This window comes from Plasmodium relictum (assembly GCF_900005765.1).
Source record: "Plasmodium relictum strain SGS1 genome assembly, chromosome: 10".
Lineage (NCBI taxonomy): Eukaryota > Apicomplexa > Aconoidasida > Haemosporida > Plasmodiidae > Plasmodium > Plasmodium relictum.
In genome coordinates this window covers 239,744-262,763 of record NC_041688.1, presented here as the reverse complement: position 1 = coordinate 262,763, position 23,020 = coordinate 239,744, and the positions used below count along the sequence as shown (strand labels likewise).

At 17.1% G+C, this 23,020-nt stretch overlaps 9 protein-coding genes across 9 annotated transcripts; 4 read left to right on the top strand and 5 right to left on the bottom strand.

Moving 5' to 3' along the window:
- Positions 1-967: 967 nt before the first annotated feature.
- Positions 968-3,939, top strand: PRELSG_1007700 (conserved Plasmodium protein, unknown function; the record flags this gene model as incomplete). The annotated part of the gene is made up of 2 exons (XM_028676992.1): positions 968-3,678; positions 3,846-3,939. The coding sequence occupies 2 exons, from the start codon at positions 968-970 to the stop codon at positions 3,937-3,939; spliced, it is 2,805 nt and encodes a 934-aa protein (XP_028533426.1).
- Positions 3,940-4,457: 518 nt separating this feature from the next.
- Positions 4,458-5,159, bottom strand: PRELSG_1007600 (conserved Plasmodium protein, unknown function; the record flags this gene model as incomplete). The annotated part of the gene is made up of 3 exons (XM_028676991.1): positions 4,458-4,618; positions 4,782-4,850; positions 4,934-5,159. 3 exons carry the CDS (start codon positions 5,157-5,159, stop codon positions 4,458-4,460), a joined length of 456 nt encoding a protein of 151 aa, XP_028533425.1.
- Positions 5,160-6,586: 1,427 nt separating this feature from the next.
- Positions 6,587-7,855, bottom strand: PRELSG_1007500 (conserved Plasmodium protein, unknown function; the record flags this gene model as incomplete). Its single annotated transcript, XM_028676990.1, has 1 exon — positions 6,587-7,855. The coding sequence occupies one exon, from the start codon at positions 7,853-7,855 to the stop codon at positions 6,587-6,589; it is 1,269 nt and encodes a 422-aa protein (XP_028533424.1).
- A 1,317-nt stretch (positions 7,856-9,172) lies between these two features.
- Positions 9,173-10,270, bottom strand: PRELSG_1007400 (cytosolic preribosomal GTP-binding protein, putative; the record flags this gene model as incomplete). Its single annotated transcript, XM_028676988.1, has 1 exon — positions 9,173-10,270. One exon carries the CDS (start codon positions 10,268-10,270, stop codon positions 9,173-9,175), a length of 1,098 nt encoding a protein of 365 aa, XP_028533423.1.
- Positions 10,271-12,580: 2,310 nt separating this feature from the next.
- On the top strand, positions 12,581-12,949 carry PRELSG_1007300 (conserved Plasmodium protein, unknown function; the record flags this gene model as incomplete). The annotated part of the gene is made up of 1 exon (XM_028676987.1): positions 12,581-12,949. The coding sequence occupies one exon, from the start codon at positions 12,581-12,583 to the stop codon at positions 12,947-12,949; it is 369 nt and encodes a 122-aa protein (XP_028533422.1).
- A 1,111-nt stretch (positions 12,950-14,060) lies between these two features.
- Positions 14,061-14,789, top strand: PRELSG_1007200 (50S ribosomal protein L12, apicoplast, putative; the record flags this gene model as incomplete). Its single annotated transcript, XM_028676986.1, has 1 exon — positions 14,061-14,789. The coding sequence occupies one exon, from the start codon at positions 14,061-14,063 to the stop codon at positions 14,787-14,789; it is 729 nt and encodes a 242-aa protein (XP_028533421.1).
- An 877-nt stretch (positions 14,790-15,666) lies between these two features.
- On the bottom strand, positions 15,667-15,984 carry TOM22 (mitochondrial import receptor subunit TOM22, putative; the record flags this gene model as incomplete). The annotated part of the gene is made up of 1 exon (XM_028676985.1): positions 15,667-15,984. One exon carries the CDS (start codon positions 15,982-15,984, stop codon positions 15,667-15,669), a length of 318 nt encoding a protein of 105 aa, XP_028533420.1.
- A 1,368-nt stretch (positions 15,985-17,352) lies between these two features.
- Positions 17,353-19,935, bottom strand: PRELSG_1007000 (ubiquitin fusion degradation protein UFD1, putative; the record flags this gene model as incomplete). The annotated part of the gene is made up of 2 exons (XM_028676984.1): positions 17,353-19,059; positions 19,675-19,935. The coding sequence occupies 2 exons, from the start codon at positions 19,933-19,935 to the stop codon at positions 17,353-17,355; spliced, it is 1,968 nt and encodes a 655-aa protein (XP_028533419.1).
- Positions 19,936-21,766: 1,831 nt separating this feature from the next.
- PRELSG_1006900 (hypothetical protein) lies at positions 21,767-22,930 on the top strand (the record flags this gene model as incomplete). Its single annotated transcript, XM_028676983.1, has 1 exon — positions 21,767-22,930. The coding sequence occupies one exon, from the start codon at positions 21,767-21,769 to the stop codon at positions 22,928-22,930; it is 1,164 nt and encodes a 387-aa protein (XP_028533418.1).
- Positions 22,931-23,020: the final 90 nt, after the last annotated feature.

Here is a 23,020-nt window from a genome sequence, read left to right as displayed (position 1 = left end):
ATATTTTCTTTTCTTTTTTTTTTTGTTTATTCTATACGCCATCTTGTATTTTTTTATACATTAACAGCTATATATATAACATTTATAAGTAAAACTATCAAAAATAATATTGAAAGAACACTTGTATTGGTATGCATAATTAAAAAAAAATTATATAAATAATAGAAACATATAAGGAATAGATAAATAAATTTTTTATTAAAAAAATAAAATAAAATAATAATAATTATAATAATAAATAAAAATAAGATTTAGTTAGAAGTAAACAGAAAAAAATAAAAAGATGCTTAAAAAATAAACATCTTAGAAATTGTCATAATAGTAGGTCTTTAATTTCTTCTTTAAAATGTTTAAAATTTAAAAATAATACTTTATATTGTAAAGTAATTATAATAAAGCAGTATTATTATGCTATATGAAAGTAATGTAAAATATTTTATACAAATAAACTAACTCTAACTTGTTTATATTTTCAAATTGTATCATATAAACGTTAAATTTTTTTTTTTTTTTTCGAAAACTTTTTTTGTAATTTTCAAATTTGGAATAATTGTTTGCTAATTATAAATCATTATTTAGTTAATTTAACAAATAGTAATTAGAATTATACCACATTTTTTTTGTCATTACTTTAATAAAAGGGGAAACTACTAGTATAGCTATTATTAATAAATAATTTTCTAACTTTTTTAAATGACATTTTGATTTTTTGTTTTCTTTACTTATTCATTACGCTATTTTAATTTTTTGTTGTATTTTACTAAATCTATTTGTTTTTTTATGAACAAGTATAACGATATTTTTAGAATTCACCTTTAATTTTTGTTTAAAATATTTTTGGAGTTTATTTTTTATGAAATTTCCTTTTTTTTTTCACTATAATATATAAATAATTTTTTATATGAACAAATGAAAAAAAAATTTTAAGTTAAAAAAAGTATATATTTTATATGAGTTCAAAAAAAAAATGCGAACAAGAAAAAACAAATCAAAAAGTAAAACTTATCAAAATTATGTAAGCAAGAAAAAAATTAATAAAAATGGAAAATCAGATGTAGTTTGTGAGTATAAAACTAAGTTACATAAAAATAAGAATAAAAATAATGATCTTTCTGACTCATTAAAAAATGAGGATAATTTTTCTGAATCAAAAGAAAAAGAAATAGATGATTGTGATGATTCATATGCATTATCCTCTTATAAAGATGATGATTCGTCTTTTGAAGATTGCAGTGATGTTTATAAAAAATCAAAATGGGATTCTATTAAGATTAAATTAAAAAAAAAAGAACAAGTCTATAAAAAAGGTAAAAGAAAAAATTCTGAAAATTATATTGATGATAGAATTAGAAGTTTACTGAATGAAAAAATAGATTTTTATGATATAGACTTTTTTAAATACTTAAGTTATTTAAATGACAAAAATGAAAATGAAGATTTATTAAATTTCATAATATCAGAATTTTCAAAAGAAATAAATATAAAGAACCAATTTAATAAAAGTACTACTAAAAAAAATTGTTATAAAGAAAAAAATGTAATTAATATAAAAGAAAATATTGAAATTGAATATATTTTGAACTATGAAGATAATAAAAATTTAAGAAACATATTTTTTTTAGAAAATATTCAAATAGACTTTAGCAATAAAAAAATAGATGTTCTTCCATTTAAAAGTGAAACAATAGTTGAAAATGTAAAAATAAAGAAAGTACAAAAAAAAAGATCGAATTTTAGGAATCAGCAGAATTTAGAAGGTAATCAAAAAATTACAGAAAATAGAGATGAGTTGAAAATATGTTTAGAGAAAAAGAAATTAAAAATTGGAAATCATATTTATATAAATGATATGTGTATTTCTTTAAATTCTTATGTAACAAAGTTTTTATATTTTTTATTGATATGTGATTACTTATATAAAGACACAACAGATAATGAAAAAGAAAAATTATATAAAACTTTTAATATGAGACTAATTATAGAAAAAATAGATAAAGAATTATCAAAGGATTTAACTTTAGAAAATATTTTTTTAAGCTTATGTTCTCCTATAATATATCTTGATTTTAGTGATAACATCAATATTGTAAGTTTTTTATCTTATTATTTGTGTGAAAATAATAAAAATGAAAGTATTTATGAAAATAAAGAAGGTAATGATGAAGGAAATGATGTTTTTGATGAAAAAGGGGAAAGTAATGATGAACCAGAAAATGAAAATACTGACGTGCCATTAGAAAATGGCGATAAAAACAAATATGTATATGAATTAATGGATGATTTAATTTCAAAATGCTTCAAACTTTTCAATGGTAGTTTATTAGGTATTAGTGTTTGCAGTTATTTAAATAATTTCATGTTTTTTAATTCAACCAAAAAGAGTAGAAATTTTATTTTTATATATTTTATATCTGAATATATGTGTAAGCCTATTTTTGTGAATATTATTGAAAACAATACAGTTTGTAAAAAATTATCTTGGATAAAATTTGATAGCATTTCTGAAAAAAAAAGAGAAAACGAATATATTTATCTTTTATTATGTTTATTGGGAAATAAGATAAAAATATATGGAATATCTAAATATAATTTTTTTGTTAATATTTTATTGTCTACAAAAAATGAAGATTATAGTATTGAATATATAGAAAACAATCTTTTAAAAAAAAATAAATTGAAAAAGTTATTTACGTATAAAAGCAGTGACATTTTAAATGATTTTTCATATAGCATTTGTATAAAAAATAATAAAAGATTTTTAAGGCTAGCTGTATGCTATAATAATTTTAAAATAAAGATAATAAATATTAGTTTAAATGAGATAAATAAAAATAAAATTAATAATATAATAGATAAATCAAAAACTTTAAATATATCATTTCAAAGTTGTAACAATGATTTAGGTTTTATTTTTAAGAAAAATGAGAATATTAAGATAAAATATAAATGGCAAATGAATGAAAGTAATAAAGATAATATGAAAGATGATAGAAATATGAGTGAATTGAAGGAAGAAGAAAAAAAAGTATATATGGAAAAATATGAAATAAATGTTTATGAAGATTTAATTTTTTTACAGCATGGTATATTATCTCTATGTTCCTTTTATCCGTGTATTAATTCATATCTTCTTTGTGTTTGTTCAAAAGAAGGAAATGTTGTAATAATAGATATAAGGAATAATAATGAACTTTTTTTTTTTAAAAGAAAAACAGAAACAGTTTCTCATTTAAAATGGTATAACAATAGCTGTATCTTATTTGGTCAAGATAAAGGATGTATATTACATTTATTTGAAAAAAAGTATATTTTAAATATTGATAAAACTAATAATAATTTAATAGACATTTTATGTTTAAATAGCTTTATATTGAATGATATTTTTATGTTTATATTTGATGATGGTACAATATTAAATGGAAAATTAAAAAAAAGTAAATCAAAAGTTAAATACAAAGAATTCTTTATATGGAAAACAAAAGATTTTGAATTAAATCCTCACAATTTATTAAAAATTAGTTGTATAAAAAATGAACAAGCCCATTTAGTTTCATTAATATTACTTTATGAATATTTGCAAGGTTTACAGAATATTTTTAATAATGGTATTAAAATAATAAAGTCCAATAAATATGAAACTAAAATAAATAAAAAAACAATAGCTTTAACACCAAAATCGTAAGAGTGAAAAAAAAAAAAAAAAAAAAAACTTGATTTGTACTTTATAAAGTTTAGACAATTTTTTTTAATTTATTTTTCTCAAGCTTTTATTTATATACATATTTTATATCACATATTTACTTATTTTTTATTATTATTATTATTATTTTATTTTTTTTTTTTAGTATATCTTTTGCTAATTTTGATAAAAACTATGTTATAGCATGTGGAAGTGCAAGTGGTTTAGTCCATTTATTCTCAAGAATAAAAGATATGTAATTTTTTGAAAATAATTTAACAGATAAATTAAGGTGCCACTTACATTTTACTTTTAATTTTTTTTTTTTTCTAAAAAGAAATATAAATAATACTTTTTAATTTTATTTTAATTCTTAAAAATTTTTGTATTTTAATGGTTTTCTTTTTTTTTAAGTCTTTTATTAATCATATAAATTTTTATAATTAATAAAATAATTGTGAATTACACATATATATATATATATCTATATATATGTTTTTACTATGATTAAGGACAAATTATCTTAGAAGTAAAATATATTCATATATATATTTATATTTGTATTATGCAAAAAAATAAAATGTAATATTATTAGTTAATTTTACTTATTTTTAATTGAGAAAAAAAAAAAAAAGGAAATTTTTTTTTAATTTACAAGTATTTTATATTTGTAAACTTTTTTTTGTTAACATTGTAATGTGTATATGAATAAATGAAAAAAAATAAAATAAAATAAAATAATAACATAAAAAATTGTTTTAAAATGTTAAGTATGATTTTAAACTTCAATTTTAACAGTTCCTGTTTCGTTTCCCTCGGTTATATGCTTTGCTTTTAAGGAATGATAGGTTTCAATAAATAATGAACACACATAAAGAAAAAGAAAAACACATAAATAAATGGCTTCTCTTAGGTTTGGTGATCCCATTTTAAAAAAATCTATGAAAAGAAAAAAAATTTTGTATATAATTATAATTATAATATTTTTTTAATTATATATATATATATATATTTGAATATCCTTTTATTATTTTTTTTTTTGTCTAAATTTCATTATTTGGGTGATATGAACGAAATTTTGTTTTTATTTAATTCTTTTTACTTAAACACATCATAAGTTGTTTTGAAAAATATAATAGAGAGTATGTAATTAAAAAGCATCCCATAAAACCTGAACATTGGAAAATAAAAATAAAATAATATATTATTTATTATTTTTTTTAATTATTATAATTATTAAATTATGCATATTACCTCTTAAGGAGTTTGCTACATAATTTTTGGTGGAACTCAGTATATTGAAAAACATGTAAGAAAAACTTAGTAAAGCAAAATATGAAAAATTGATTTGTCTATTATATGGTATTGTCTTATTTCTGTGAATTGTGAGCCGTTCATAAATTTCTGATAGTTCATAATAAATTATAATTATTCCTCCAATTGTTGCAAAAATTTTATTTACAAAAAAAAACATACTCATTGTTACAAATCTGTAAAAAAAAAAAAAATATATATAAAATTTGCAAATTATCCATTTTATTTCATCTTTATTTTGTTATTTTAAATTTATCATTTTTATTTTATTTTAAACACTTTTTTTTATATTTACTTACTAAAATGGAAACCTTAATTATTTGTTCTAATTTTTTTCTCTAAAAATATAATTATTTTTTCCCTTTTTTTTATAGAAAACAACTAGATTAATTAAAAAAAAAATATTTTAATTTCTAAGAGATAATAAAACACCTTTCTAATTTTTTTTTTTTTAATTGTTTTATAATTATATATGTTTACAATTTTAATAAAAACAATACAAAAATATACAAATAAACATACATGCGTATATATAAATTTATAAGATAATTTTTAGCCATAAAATAGTTTAAAACAATAGAGGAATACAATGAATTATTTGGAAATAATAAATTTAATTGTAATGCTTAATATTAATCTCGAAAAAAATAAATTTACCAAAAGATAATGTATTAATTATATAAAGAAAAAAATAAAATAAAATACAAAAATAAAACAACTTAGGAATACTAATTATTTTCAATTGACATTTAATTTTAAAAAAATGAAAAAAAAAGAAAAAAGAATTAAATATTTTAATGCAATTGTATTGTTCAAATTATTTGTTAAAAACTGTTTAGTGGAACGATATATCTAAGTCGTAAATGCATTAAAAATGAAGTCACAGAATATGTGAGAATAAAAATTTGCATGCCTTTTTAGAAATGTTTTTTTAGAAAAATACATTCTTTTTTTTTTTTGCATTTATATCACTTTTATGCACATATTGCCGGAAATATGAACTTAGTAGTATTATTTTATGTAAGAACCAAAGAAATAAAAATGAATAAAAGTATAAAAATTTTTATTTGTATTTATTTTGTAATATTCAATATTTTTACTTTTTATGAATAGCGCTATTTTTAATATTTAAAAAAAAAAAAAAATACGTAAAGAGATATTATATAATATTAATTCCTAAACTATTTTATAATAATTTTTTTTTTTTTTCGTTTACTATGTGTTATAGCTTAACAGATTAAATGCAATTTTTAAAATTTTGTGTTTATGTTGTATTATGTATTTAATAGAAAGAATATATATATATATATATATATATATATATATATATATATATATATATATATATATATATTTAAATTTTTGTAAAGCATAATATATATTCTTAAAATACTTATTTTAAGGAATAATTTTTATAAACTTGAAGATAAATATTTCTCATTATTTAATGATATTTATTTATGAAACATTAAAATATTTTATACATTTTTATTTTGTTTCATTTGTTTTTTCCTTTATAGTTTATATTCTTAAAAAAAATAAATATGAAGCATCATAAAAATAACAAGAAAAAGAAAAAAAAAGAAAAAAAAATTATTCCTCGTCAATATCACAAAAATATTGTTGCAATTCAAGGATTAGATCTTCTGCTTTTTTTCTTCTAACAGAATCACTACAATTTTTATTTTCATTTTTAGCTAATTTTATTTTTTCTACAATTTGATTAAAATTTTGCAAAAATATGTCTGTTTTATTAACCTCTGTTTCATCATTATTTTTGTTATTTTTTATATTTTTTTCATCTTTTACATTATGTTCCACTTTAATATGTTCATTATCTTTTATGTTTTCACTATCTTTGATATTTTCATTTTCTTTTATGTTTTCATTATCTTTTATGTTTTCATTATTATTATTATTATCTTTGTTTTTTATAATTTCATCATTTTTAATATTTTCATTACATCTATCAATTTTATTTTCTTTTATATATTTATCATTTTTTGTATCTTTTTTAATTTTATTTTCATTATTTACAAAATTATGAATAATTGCATTTTTCTTTTTTAATTCTAGATTTTTCCACATATGACAATGTAACGCTTCTATTAATCTTTCATTATCTTCTTCATAGTATTCTTCGAATTTGTTTCTTTTATTTTCTTTTAATTTTTCAAAAATTAAATTCTTTGAACTTTCTTGTTTGTCTGTTTTATTAAACGGCTCTGATTTATAGTTTATATATAAACATTCAATAAAATATTCACTAAAAAAATTCATAATTTCACTGTTACTTTTTTGAAAATTTAAAGGAAATATAGCAATTTTTATACCTATTTCTTTATAGAAATTAGAAAAATCGAAATCTTCATTTTTTATCATCTTACAATTTAATGAATCTTCTATATACTCTAAACAATCATTATCGTAATTTCTAAAAGGATTTTCATTAATTAATGTTTTTTCATTTACATTAAAATCGTCAAATAAAAAAATTATACATTCATAAAGTATTTGTTTTACATCTATTTCCTCTTCCTTTTCTTTGTCTGATTGTTCTTGTTTTAGTTCTTTATTTTCTTCTTTTCCTTCATGATCCTTTTTCTTCTTAGTTTTAACAATACATGAAGATATAATAACATCAGCGGAGTAATATTTATTTACTATTCTAATTTTTGCCTCATTTCTAAATATAAAATAGTTATTTTCTTTACTTACGTTTTTATTGTTAAATATAATTCTAAAATAATCTGAATTTTTATAATATTCTAAGAATTCGAATTTATCTTCTAGATTTTTCAAGAAACTTTTTACATTTTCTTTATTATATGCAAATACAATAATATGTGGAATATTATTCATTTTTTCCTTTTTTTCTTATTATATTATGTCAATATATTTATTAATATAACCAAATAAAACACATCTGTATATTTAAATAAAATTATTTAACGAATATAAATATGTTGATTAAAAAAAATTAGGTTAACCTTTTACAAAAAAAAAAAAAAAATACTTCTCCATTTATATCTAATTTTTTATTAGTTTTTTTCTTTTAACCAATATTTTTATTTTGCTTTTTGTTATATATATATATTTCGGACAATTTAAATAATTTTATAAAAAGAAATTTTGAAATGTTTCTTTATATATTGAAAGTTTACATTTTTTTATATTTACAATTTAAAATGAAAAATATTTATTTTATTTTCAGGTTAAAACCTTAGTGCTCCTTTTTATTAATTAAAATTTGTATATTTTCTTTTTTATTTTTGTCATTATTATTATTTTTTTATATTTTATTATTTTGTTTTAATTTTTTAAAAAAATTTTTTTAATTATAATTTTGTTATTATTGTTTAAAATTAATATTTTATTGTGTTATTTTTTTTTAAAAGGGCCCATTATAGATCAATTTATTTACTAAAAATTATATATTTACTAATAAATTAAAATAGTATGTTTCTTATTATTTTATGTATTATTTTTTTCAAGTCATTTCTTTATTTTAAATATTTTGATATTATTTTTTTTCTCAATAAAAAAAAATTTGGTACATATTAATTTACATTGAAGAAAGTAAAAACATAAAATAAGGTATTTGCTAGATATTTATTGTATCACTGTAATTTTTTTTTTTTTTTTTTTTTGCTGAAGAAATACTTTTTTACTGAAGACTTCAAAAATTCATTTTTCTAACGATTACTTAAATAAAAGCTTATAAATTTTATTAAAAATTTAAAAGAATATAAAAATTATATAATAAATTATATATTTATATATATGAAACAAGTTATTTATAATAAAAAAAAAATGACATCTTTAAAAAAAAAAGAAAAAAAAAGTGATATTAGTATTATGAAGAAAAATATAGAATATTGTACATAAAAAAGAATAAAATAAAGTAAATAATTAAATGAACATGAATAAAAATAAAAAAAAAAAAAAAATTCATCAAATTTAAAAAAAAAATCAAATATGTTCAGTACTGTTTTTATAATATGCAAGTATCTTCTTTTATATATTTTCGTATCAATATATTTTTGCACATATGTATATTTCAATCTCTATATATTTTTTTATAATCTTTTTCCTTAATATGATTTTAAGTAGCATCTTTTTTTTATAATTGATAAATATTAAATTGTTATAATTTTGTAATTTTGTCTTTGTGTGATACTACTTTTTCACTAATTGAACAACATCTTCATCATTTAATTCATGATCTTTTCCAACTTTTTGAGGATTATGCTTAACTGATTTTCCCCAAACTAGTGCGTATTTTAGTTGCTGAACTAAAGACCTATGAATTTTTTTGCAAAAATTTTCTACTTTTGATCTCTCTTTTTTTAAAATAACAGGTGAGTCATAATCAGGTATCTGCCCTTTAGGTTTGGTATAAATACGAACTAAATCCAAGTAATTCCAAATTGCTTCTAACAAGCCATCTAGATTCCATTCTAAATGAGCAGATATAGGAACATTATGTGGGAGTTGTGTAATTAAATCTAACTCTTCCATTGTAATTTGGTCAACTTTATTTAAAACATATATGCATGGTACATATAATCTATTTCCTTCAATTACATCAATAATATCATCAACAGTAGCTTCACATCTTATTGATATGTTAGCATTCATAATTCTGTATTCATGACAAATAGATTTAATTATATCTTCATCGAGATTATTTAAAGGAACAGTATGTGTTATATTTATTCCCCCTTTATCTTTTTTTTGGAATATTATATTAGGAGGTTTTTTATTGAGTCTAATTCCAAAACCTTCCAATTCTTTTTCTATAATTTTTTTATAAGTTAAAGGTTTTAAAACATCTAAAACAATTAGAATTAAGGAGCAACTTTTTGCTACTGCAATAACTTGCTTTCCTCTTCCTTTTCCATCTTTAGCTCCTTCAATAATTCCAGGAAGATCTAGTAATTGCATTTTTGCTCCTTTGTATTTAAAAATACCAGGAACACAAGTTAAAGTAGTAAATTCATAAGAAGCTACTTCAGAAAAAGTACCAGTCAATTTATTTAATAAAGTAGATTTTCCTACAGAAGGAAACCCTACAAGACCTATTCTTGCATCTCCTGTTTTTGAAACATCAAAACCTTCTCCATCACCACCTCCTTTTGTCCCTCCTTCAATTAATTGAGCTTTTAATTTGGATAATTTTGCCTTTAATAGACCTAAGTGGTAATTTGTGGCCTTGTTTTTTTGGGTTTTAGCCATTTCGGCTTCAATATCAGCTATTTTTTGCAAGATCGACATTTTGAATAAAAAAAAAAAAAAATTAGTAAACTAATAAATTAAATATTTTTTTTGTTTTATGTATATATTAACAAATAATAATATTTCCTAAATTCTGAAGCATTTACACTTAAGTCTATATGTGCATATGATTTTATTTTTTTAAATTTATTTAATCCAGTCTTTGAAATATGTTTTATTTTTTACTTTTATTTTTTTTTTTTTTTTGATATTTTTTATTAGTTTATTTGAATAAAATCCCCCATTATAAAATTTAATTATATTTATCTTCGTGTTTTTTTTTTATAAAATCTATAGATATATTCAAAAAAACATAATTTTTTTTTTCTAATTAATTAAAAAATAAAAATAAATTCATTATTATAATAAATATGGCAATATACAAACATATATTTTCATTAAAAGATATAATTAAATTTTTTTTCTAATTATGATACAACTTAATATATTGAAGGGAGATATGAAAATATAAATAAAATTAAAAATAATTCATTTTATATAATATAAAAAATTTTTACATATTGTCTAAAAAATTTTCTTTTTTTTTTTTTTTTTGCTTTTATAAATCCAAAACAAAGTAAAAATGCCAAAAAGTATTCTTATATATATATATATCCATTTATATTAATAATAACCTAAATATAAAAAAAGAATTATTCTTTTTCAAGATATTATATTGATTTCTTTATTATTTATCATATATTTAACAAATCTCTTTATATTTTTTTAAAATAAATTTTATTAATAAAATATATATATATATTTGTATATCTTCAATCTTATTTTACAATTTAACTATTCTCTTTCATTACTTTTCCTTTTGAAAATTAGTAAAATTAATATGTTAAAAAGAAAAAAAAATATTTTTCTCTTTTTTAATTTAAGGTTAAGCATCTACTATGTAAATTTTTTTTTTTATAAAAAATATAATATTTATTTCATTATATAAAATTTTTTTTTTCATCATACAACATCGTAAAAATAGTAGCACAAAAATTTAATCATTGTTTTCTTCTTTAATACTTTTTAATGTCAAGGAACTTAAGAAATTAATATATTTCTTAGGATGAATATATATATATATATATATATATATATATATATATATATTTATAAAAAATAAATATTATTTAAAGAATGAAATAAAAGCATATAAAAATGTAAAAAAAAAAAAAAAATTAACAAGCATATTAACTATTCCCATAAATACCCATTTATATAAATATAAATTATTTTATTAAAAATAAAATATACAAATATATTGTATTTCTTTAAAATTCTTTCTCTTCATGAAAAATATATTTTTTGTAAGAGCAAAATTTCTTCATTTTTTTTTTTTTTTGTGAATAAAATATTTTTTTAAAAAGGCTAATAATTTCAAAATGTTCTTTTAAAAAATTTTGATTATTGTGACTATATGTAGTCCATTAAAGAATTTTTTAATTGTATTAATCTAAAAATTCTTAATATATTAATGAAATTGATAATTAAAATATTATTTTTGTACTAATTACGGTCATTAAGAAAAAAAAAAATATACTAATTTTTTAATTTGTATGTAATTAAAATACAATTAAATTAAACGCTATTTTTTTTTTTGGAATTTTCTTTTTTAAAAAAAATATTTTAATATTAAAGATCACGAAACATACGTATATTTATATATTTTTATTTTTCTATTAAGTATTTTTTAAAATTATTACCATTTATATTTTTAGTGTTTAAAAATTTTACAAGAGAAATACATAAGCATTTGAATTTTTTTTTAAAAATAAAATTTTACATAATAAAATTTAGTAAAAAAAAGTAAAAATGTAAACATTTTTACAAAGAAAGCAAAGATCTCTAATTAAAAATATACCTATAAGAATTTAAAAAATATGTATGTATAATAATATATGTCTTTTAAATAATTTTTTTGAAGGCTTATTATATAAAAAATTTTGCATAATTCTAAATTGTTCTTTTTTTTTTCCTCATTATTTTTATTACAGAAATATTAAAATAGTTCTGATATGATTTTTAACTTAAAAAAAAAGAAAAAAGCCTATAAATTTTTTTAAAATAAAAATAGTTCATATTTAATGATTATTTATTTATTTTTTTTAGGAGTATTTAGTTTATTTTTAAGATATGAATCAATATATTTATATAAAACTTCGTAATTATATATATAAAATTTTTAGCGTTAATGTTTAAATTAATGGAAATATAATTATAACAGAGAAAATAAAAACATTGCTACTTCTAAATTAAGAAAAAAAGAAATAATAATAATATTTCTCTTGCAAAAAAAATTAATATTATATTATGGAAGAATTAGAAAATAAGCACGATTTCTTAAATAATAATATATCATTATTAGAATTATCATCTGAAGAGGATCTTAAAGTTAATATAATAAACAATAATAACAATTTAGTAAATTATTACAAAAAGATATTAAAAAATAAGCAAATGCAAAGGGTAATATATTTTGATATTGATATAACAGACGATGTAAATGAAATAAATGAAGCATTTTGTTCACCATTAAGAATGTGTGAAGGAAATGAAGACAATTTACAATTTAGAATTAACAAATTCTTATTATCTTGCAATGATTATTCATATATTAGAAAAATTCTATTAAATGATATACACATAACAGTTCATCATGAAAGTAATGATAATAATTAAAATAATATATAATAACATCTCTTGTATATTTTTACAATAAAATAAAGTCAAGGTAAAAATTATATTCCTTATATGCACATATATATACATGAAAATTAGAATCATAAATAAAGATTAAAAATATATATAATCAAAATACATATAAAAAAAGATATAGACATTAAAAAGAAAATGGTAATAGAAGAAAATAAAAAAAAGTAAAATAAAAAAAAATTTAAAGAAGTAAAATAAAATTAACAAATTTAATGTTTCTTCATTGCTTATTCTAAATTAATATCTCAAATGGGTTTTTCATTAATTTTTTTAATTAAAATAATGAAATTCCTATTTTGTATTTTTTTTTTTTTAAAAAAAAATAAATATTTATTCATTTATATAAATTTAGTGAAGATTATGTATGAAATATTTTTTATCTTTTGTATATTCACTTCTTTTAATTATGTTATATATATAACATATATTAATATAATTTTTTTTTTTTTTGTTTATATCTACTGAAATAGTTACTTCATATTTTCTTTTACTTTTATCAATTTTGTATATTTTTTTTTTTTTATATGCTTTGATTTACGTATATCTCTTTTTTTTAAAATATTGCATTTTAAAAAAATTATTATCTTATATATACATATATTTTTTTTCCCCCAATTTGTAAGAATAAGCATAAATAATTTAATACATACTCTTGCGAAAGAAAAATATAAACACTAAATTTTCAAATTTTTTTTTTTTTAATTATTTTATATAATAAAAATATTACTTTATTATAATAAAAAATATTCGATAAAAGAATATGAAAATTCATTATATTCTGTAAAAGCTGCAAGATACCAATTATAAAATAGGCTCTTTTTGTATTCAATTAATTTTATTTATTCATTTTATTTATATTATTAGAACTTAAGTTTCTATTGAAAACATTTACATTTATACATTTCAGTCTTAAAAAAAATTATAATTATTTTAATTTCTTACATAATGCTTAATTTTTTTTTTCCCCCTATTATCTTTATATGATAATATATAATTTAAAAAAATTTTTTTAATCCTTTTAATATTTTTTTACTGTATAAAAAAGAATAGAAATGAATAAAAATGCATAGTTTCAAGAATGAAAATTAAAGGAAGAATACTTACAAACTTGATAAAAAAAAAAATAGAAACTTCTGATAACAAAAAAAGATGTAAATTTTTTAAATCATTTAAAAGAATAGCCTTCCCCATTTTTTTTTTTTTTTTTATAATACATATATACTTTATAAAATGTGTATGTTTTAAGTTATTAAAAGAGCAGAATAAGTTTAATTATGATAAATATTTGTTTTGTGAAAATAAAATAAATGATCATTATTCAAGGAAAAATTATCTAAATTATAAGAGTAGACGTGCTTTTAAAAAAAACATATTTAATTACAACAATAAATTTAGATTAAGAAGTGAAAAAGTAGATCAAATAATTGAAAGCTTAAAGAAATTAACCTTATTAGAAGCAAGTGAGTTAGTAAAGAAAATAGAAATTACTTTTTCAGTAGATACAAAACAAAATATAAATAACTCTAAAAATGGCCAAGAGAATCAGCAAAATGAATCTGATTCTAAAGAAAATGAAGAAGAAGAAGAAAATAAGGTGTATGATTTAATTTTAGAAAATATAGAGCCTAACAAAAAAATACCTATAATTAAAATTGTCAAAGAAATAAAAAAGGATTTGAATCTAAAACAAGCAAAAGACTTAGTTGATAATTTACCTCAAACACTTTTCGAAAAAATTAATAAAGAAACAGCTGATAAGTGGAAAACAAAATTAACAGATGCAGGAGGAGTTGTTAAATTAAAATAAAATATATTAATTATTATAATATATTTATTTATTTGTTTTTTTTTTTTTTTTTCTTATTACACACAGAAAATTACAAATGAAATACTTTTTTTTTTCTTTATATGATAATAAAATAAAAAAAAATAAATATTCTGTAAATATTTGTTCATAAGAAAGAATATTTTTTTTTACATTGTATATTTTTATATATCATATATAATTTTTAAAGTTTAATATATATGTATTTATATTTTTTTTTCACGTAACATTTTTTTATAGTTTATACACTTTTCCATATTTTACATCTTTCTCAACATTTATTATATTTTTTTACCTTAAATTTTTATTTATTTTAATATATTATCTTTAATAATATTTTTCACCTTATATAGTTATTTCAATTTCGTTATTTTATTCAATAGACTATTATCACATTAATCTTTTTTTTTTTTTTTTAATGTTTAAAAAGAAAATATTGTTTTTTTAATAATTTTTAAAGTAATACAAGAAATAAAAAATGAAAAATTAAAATTTAGAAAAATGAAACTAGGTTTAGGTTTATTTATTAGATAAAAAAAAGAATATTAATGAATTATTCAGTGTGATATTAAAAACATTTTTTTGACAAAACATAAAGTTAAATATTAACTACATGTTAAAAATGCAAAGTTAAAAATTTTCAAAAAAAAAAGGCATGTTAAAAACTATAAATATATAATTTGTATGTTTTTTTTTTTTTTTTTTTTATTAATTCGTTATAACAATATTTAAAAGAGAAAAATATGGTTGTTTCTAAAAAAAAATATATTATTTAATTAAAATTCTATTTTTAAATGTATGCATACATATATCTTATTTAAATATTTGGCATATATATATTTTTTATTTTTGTATTTTTTCAGTTTAATTGAGGAACATTAGCTGCCTGCTGTGCTTGAAAAAATTGTGCTTGCATTTCAAAAAGTTGGCATTCTTTCTCGTACTGAAAAGCAATAGGAGTAATTAAAACAACAACCGAAACCCCAGCTATCCACACTACCCATGAAGTTGTTTTAATCCCTTTTTTTATAAAATTATTTATCCTAGATTTCGCTAATTTTAATTTATTTTTGATTTTAACTGTATCTTTTTTTTCAAAATTTAATGTTGGTTTTTTTGATACTAAAATGTCACTTTCTTCATTTTTTTTTTTTATTTTCGAAATTATCATTCCCATTTTAAAGAGTATATGAAGTATATATATGTATTTATATAAAATATAAATCAAAATGTATATTTTATTATATATATATCTAAATAATATATATAATAAATACTTGTACCCCAATATATATATATATATATATATATATATATATATATATATATATATATATATATATATACTTCAAAAAAATATATACATTCAATTAGCTATATATAGAAAAATAAATTAAAATTTTTTTGTAAAAGTTTTATAATTGTTCAATATATAAATATTTATATATAACAAAGTAACAAATAACAAATATATAAAAGAAATTTATATTATTTTTGGTAAAATATAAAAAAGAGGTTTAATTTCTTTTTCTTTGGATACTAATAAACTTCAAATATATTTTATTTCAAAAAAAAAAAAATGTATTCATAATACAAGATAACAATTAAAAAGATATTTTAAATTATTTTGTTTAAAATTAGTACAGATTTCATATTTTAAAAATATTTAATAAAAATGTAGTATGAATATAATCTCTTTTTTTTTTTTTTTTTTTTTAATTTATAAGATATTTTTTTTTTATTTGAAATTATGTTTTAATATTATTGTTTTAAATTTGATACTTTTATAATAAATAAATTACTAATGGTGTAAAAATATAAACTTATTCTATTTTAAAGATAATTTGGTTTTATGAAGTTTTTTTAATTAAGAAAAAGATATATTAAACATATAAAGCAAAAAAAGCTATATGAGTTTTTTTTTGTTATTTTATTTACTACTCTTTTTTTTTATAGAATTAAAATTAAAAAGAAAACAAAAAAAAAAAAAAAAAATATGAAAAATAAAACATATAAAAATAAGGTGGGGGAAATAGATTTATAATAAAAAAGAAAATAATTATTCAAGAATTAAAAATTATATATATATTATAACTAAAAGTAAATAAAACATAAAACACAAATTATATGATACAAAATTAAGTATATAAAAAATAATAGATACATTTCTTTTTTTATAATGTGTAATTTCTTTTATGCATACATAAATTTATAATCCCCAACTTCTTATGTGACATAAAAAAATAATTTCTTAAAGAAAATATTAAAAGTTTTATATTATTTACTAAAATTTATGTTTTTTAAAATATTTTTTATTATAAAATTTACTTATAAAAATTGTCATGATAAAACAAACATTTTTTTTTTTCTCTAACATTTGTATATTATATTAAGCATAAAAAGGAACCAATATTTTTTAAAGGAGCAATAAAATTATTTATACATATTTAATTTTGTTAAATACATAGACAAGGAATATATATATATGAATTAATTATTACTTCAAATCTTTTTTGTTTTGAAAAATTTCGTTATTAATGTAATTTCAAGTTGCGGATTCACTAATAGCTTCATTAACATCTAAGTTCTCATTTATAATTTTAAAGGATTTTATTTTATCAATATTATGAATTATATTCAAATGAGGCATATATTCATTTCTATACATATTATGTTTGCAAATTATGCAACTAACTGATTTTGATCCACAGTATTTTTCATGCTCTGTGTTGTTTATATATTTTAAGAAATAATTAAAATTTTTACAAATTAGTTGAAAATAATAGTCAATTGATTTAACAGAAAAATTATTATCAAATTTATCAAAAAAGGATGCAATAATGTAATCTTCATTATAAATATTCATTGAAGATGCAGTAAATATATTACAATATAAACAGTATATAATTTTTTTAGGACAAAATAATTTTTGATGAAAAATAAATTGTTTCCTATAAAAATATTTCTCACACAAACATTTTATTTTGGTATGCCAAATAAAATTATGCCTATTTTGATTAGCCACACTTATTCCCTCATTACATATATCACAATGAATATGTTCAAAAATTTCTTTTTTTTTTAAAATTTTTTTACAAATATTACATAAGGAAATATTTTTTAAACAATGAATTTTATGAATATTCATATTGCTTTCTAGAATTTCTTTTAAGCAATTATCACATTTAATATATATATTATTGCTCATGCATTTTTCCTTCAATTCATTTAAACTATCTTTATTACATGTTATATCATTAGTTTCATCAGTATTATTATTATTATTATTATTATTATTATTATTATCTATCTCTTCTTTAACTGATATATCATAATCTAATTTTAAAGATAAATTATATTGTAATTCTGATTCATTAGTAGAAGAAATAGCTATATATATTATATGAGGAAAAAATTGATCAAATATATGTTCTAAAAACTTATCGTCATCTTCCTTTAAAAAGGAAGTAAAATGCATTTTTAAACATTTTTTAATAATACTTTTATTTATTTTAATTTCATTAATAGAATCATCAAAATATAAGTGATGATTTATTTCAGATACTTGATCATAAGGTGGAAATGAAAGCAAAATAATAAAATCACTCAATTTATCGGAATTTAAGGAAATTTTTATATTAACTTTGTCTTTTTTTAGTAATTCCAATATATTGTAATTAATTGCATATTTATATTTTCTCATTCCATTTTTAATAGTGTTATTAACTGTTGTATCAGTAGTTATTACTTCGTATGGATAATTATTATTATCATTTGAAATGTTTTGTTCATTAAAATTTTTTAGTTCACATATATCAACATTAATATCAGTATTTATTAAAGATACAGCATTATCTGGTTCTAATTCACTTATATAAAAATTTAAATGATTAATATGAACATAATCACCTAATGACAATGTACTATAATTTAAACTTAATTCATTTTCTAATAAGTTTTTCATAAATTTAATATCTCTTGCATTTTCATTCAGTGATTCAAATTTTATAAAATCACATTTAGGTAAATTTGCATATGTTACTAATAATCTAATGATTCCATTAGTTTCCGTTATTCCTAAATTTTCTTTTATATTTTCTGAAACTAAAACAATTCCCTCATTTGAACTAAACTCTAAAACGCAGGCATGTGTTATATAATTATTTTGTAAATTTTTTATACTAAATGTATAGGGATGCTCTACTTCATTACTATAACTTCCTTTTTCTAAAGTTTTTAATATAGACACAGGCTATAAAAAAATATATATATATATATATGTGTGTGTAAACATTCTTTTTCATTTTAAATAATAAATAAATATTCAAAATGCATATATATAAAATTTCTTTTTTTTATTATATTCTATATATATATTTATTTTATTTATTTATTTATTTTTATTTAATGAATAGAAAATTTAATTTGCATATGTCTTTTCATTGTATATTTATGTAATAATATTCTTATATTCTTTCCTAGAAACATTTAAGCTTTTTAATTTTTTTTACAACCATTTTTATAAGCAAAATTTTTTTTAAGTTATACGTTTGTGCGTGAAATTAATTACTTCAATATTTTATAGTAATTAAAAAGCTAATACAAACGCAGTAAAATGTATAAAAATAAAAAAAAACTACAAATAAAAAATTAAATATAAATTATTATAAATAATAATATATATTTAATTCTTTTTATGATTTTCTTATTTTTATATATCTTAATTTATTTTACGAACATTATTCTTATTTTAAATCACACTTAATATACGATTAAAATAAAATATGAATATATATGTTCGAATAAAAAAAAATAAAAATAATTATAAAAATATACACTTTATGAAAATATATATAATAATACTAACTAATATCACTTTATCGGAATGCTTATTTAATTTATCACATTTTTTACTAAGGGGAAGAGTCAGAAATTTCTGACAAATTTTATTATTAGAATTGTGAATATAATGTAACTCTAAATCTTCTTTTAACTTATTCGGTCTCACTGCTCTTATTTTATCATTTTTCCTTTTTATTTCATTAATTTCCTTAATTGAATTCTTTTTATTATTAAAACAAAATTTTGCATTAAATTTATTTAAAGCTCTAACAAAATCATCATCCATTATATAGAAAAAAAATAAAACAAATTATAAAACAAAAAATAAGCAAATAAAGATATATATGTGTTAATAATTTATTCATGTATAAAGAAAATTACAAATAAAAAATATAGCTTTTTTATAAATGAGATTTAAACTATAGTATACATAAAAATGAAATAATATAAAAAAAAAATATATAATAATAAAGGAAAAACTTGATGAAAGAAATATATGAAGTGATATAATAAAGTTACAATTTTAAAAATAAAGCTTTTTAATAATTAAAAGTTTAAAATAGAAAAAAAAACAACTGATATTCACAAAAAAAAAAAAAAAAAAAATATGAAGATTGGCAATATTTATAAAAAGTGTATAAAAAATCAAAAAAAAAAAAAATATAAAATAAAATAATTTTTACACAAAATTTTTATTTTGCGTTTTTATATTTTTTATATTTAAATAAGCAAATATTACACTAAATAAATACATTTAAACAGTAACATATATATATATATATATATATATTTACATATTTTATTTTTTTTATTTTTTCTTATTTATTAACCTATTTATACTTTGTTTTTTTCTTTTTTCCTTTTCCTAATTTTTTTTTTTTACTTTTGACTTCTTTATCATACCCTTTTAACGATTTTTTTTTTCCCTTCTTTATAGTTTAATTTTTCATCTCTCTTTTTATAGTTTCGCATTTATATTTTTTTCTTTTTTTTTTTTTATCTCTCCATCTTATTAATATTTCAATTTATTTAAAATATATATATTCTTTATTTTCCTGACTATTGTTAAAAAAAAACTAAATAAATATAAACATTACACAATATTATCTATTAACATGCAATAAATGTAAGATTGTGTAATTTTAAAAATTATGTTCAATATATATTAATTAAAATATACAAAAATACTTCTCATTATTTAATCATCCTTTTCAATTTTTCAAATAATTCTTAAAAAATATTACAGAAACTTGCTAATATCACTTTAACAAAATATATTCTTTTATATTTTTATGATTCGATAAACATATTTTTAAATGAATAAAATGGATCTTTATTTTCTCGGTATAAAAAAAATAAAATAAAATAAATAAAAATAAGAAGCTAAAAAAATAGGAATAAAAATAAAAATAAATAAAAAAGTATAATCGTAAATATATAATACTTAAGTAAGAGAAATTATCCAATAATAAACTTTATATTTTTTATTACATATAATAAATATTTTAATGTGTACAATTTGTTCCCACATTTATTAATTCTTTTGTTTTTCCAAAATTTTCATTTTTATAATTCGTAAATGTAAGTGTGATTAAAATAAAAAACTCATGTTTAACGAAAAATATATATATAAAATATTGTAATATAGTAAGGATAAGAGAATTTAATAAATATAATTTTTAATTATTAAAATAAATAAATAAAAAGAGAAAAAAAAAATTTATTATAGTGATTTGCTAATTATTGAGTTTTTTTTTTTTTATTTTTCAATATTAAATTATCATTTTTAAGAATATAAAGCTCTATATTTTAAAGGATAGTAGTTAATTAAAAAGTAAATAATAAAATTAAAAAAAGAAATTTTATATCTTGAAATTGTGAACATATGAAAAATTCCTTAAATTTTAATGTTTTTTTTATTTTAATATATAAATATATATATATTTATATTTAAGACAATGAATGATATTGTACAAATCAAAAGGAAAAGCCTCTAAAATTAAAAATTTACTTAATTTTTTTATGAAAAAAATTGTGGAACGAACTAAAAGATAATAAAAACATAAATAATTATATAAATAGAAGCACTGATATTTTTTTTTTTTCACATATCATCAATGAATGAATTTTCATCAGATATAATAAAAGAAATTTTAAAATTCTTAACTTATAGAGATGTGCTAACGAATAAGTATTTGATTAATAAAGAATTCTATTACGCTTTAAATTACAATGACTTATGGAAATGTTTTTATAAATATGAATATTTTGAGGATTCAATTAACAGAAAAAAAAATGACCCATTTAAAGAATTATTTTATATTAGATACATAGAAAAAAAAAAAAATAAATATATTGATTTACCTAAATCAGCACAAGAACAATTTTTAGATATGGAAGCTTCACTACTTACATTAAAAGAGTGTTCGCTAAATAGATTTGATATTTATGATTTATATAATAATAATAATAATAATAGTAATAATCGGTTTAATAACTTTAATAATTCATTAGATGTATTTCAATTAAATTATAATACCAACATACAACATAATAATCAGTCTTTATCACATACGAATACTTTAATAATTCCGAAAAATATTATTAGTACTACGTACGGAGTACCAAATTCAATATATATAAATAATGAAATAAATGAAAATAACTTAAATATGAAAATACAACTTACAAGTGAAGATTCTCAGAATCAAGATAAAAATATTCACATATGCTCTTTTAAACAGTGTGAATTTCAATTTATTCAAAAAAAAAATTTATATATATGTTTATTAAGCAAAAATTTTCATGTATGTGATGAGAAATGTGATTTATCTATTTTTTCGGACATAGAATGGGGTTATCTAGTATGTCCAATATCTGGTAAAATGTTTGATTATTTATCTCATTTAAAAAATGGAATTACATGTTTAAGGATTAGGAATAATATTAGTTCATCTTTAAAATGCATATTATCAAATATCAACGAAAATTCTTATCACTATTATTCAGACGAAGAAAAAAATGAAATAGAAGAACAATATGATCAAGAAATAGATGAGTACTTTGAAAATTCAAATAATTTTTTGAAAAGAAAAAATAAAATAAGCAAAATATTTTCTATTTCAAATATAAAAAAAAAAAACAAAACACACAGAAAGACAAAAAAAAAACAAAAATCAGAAAATTATGCTTCTTATAAAAATAATTTATTCAAAAAAATATTAAATTCTTACAAAAATAAAAAAAAGGATGTCAAAAAGGAACGTATATCAAAGATATAAAAGTAGTTCTATTACATGTATTTTTTTTATTAATATATTTTTATTAATTAAAGATAGAAGAAATTAATTTATTCATGGCATATGTATATT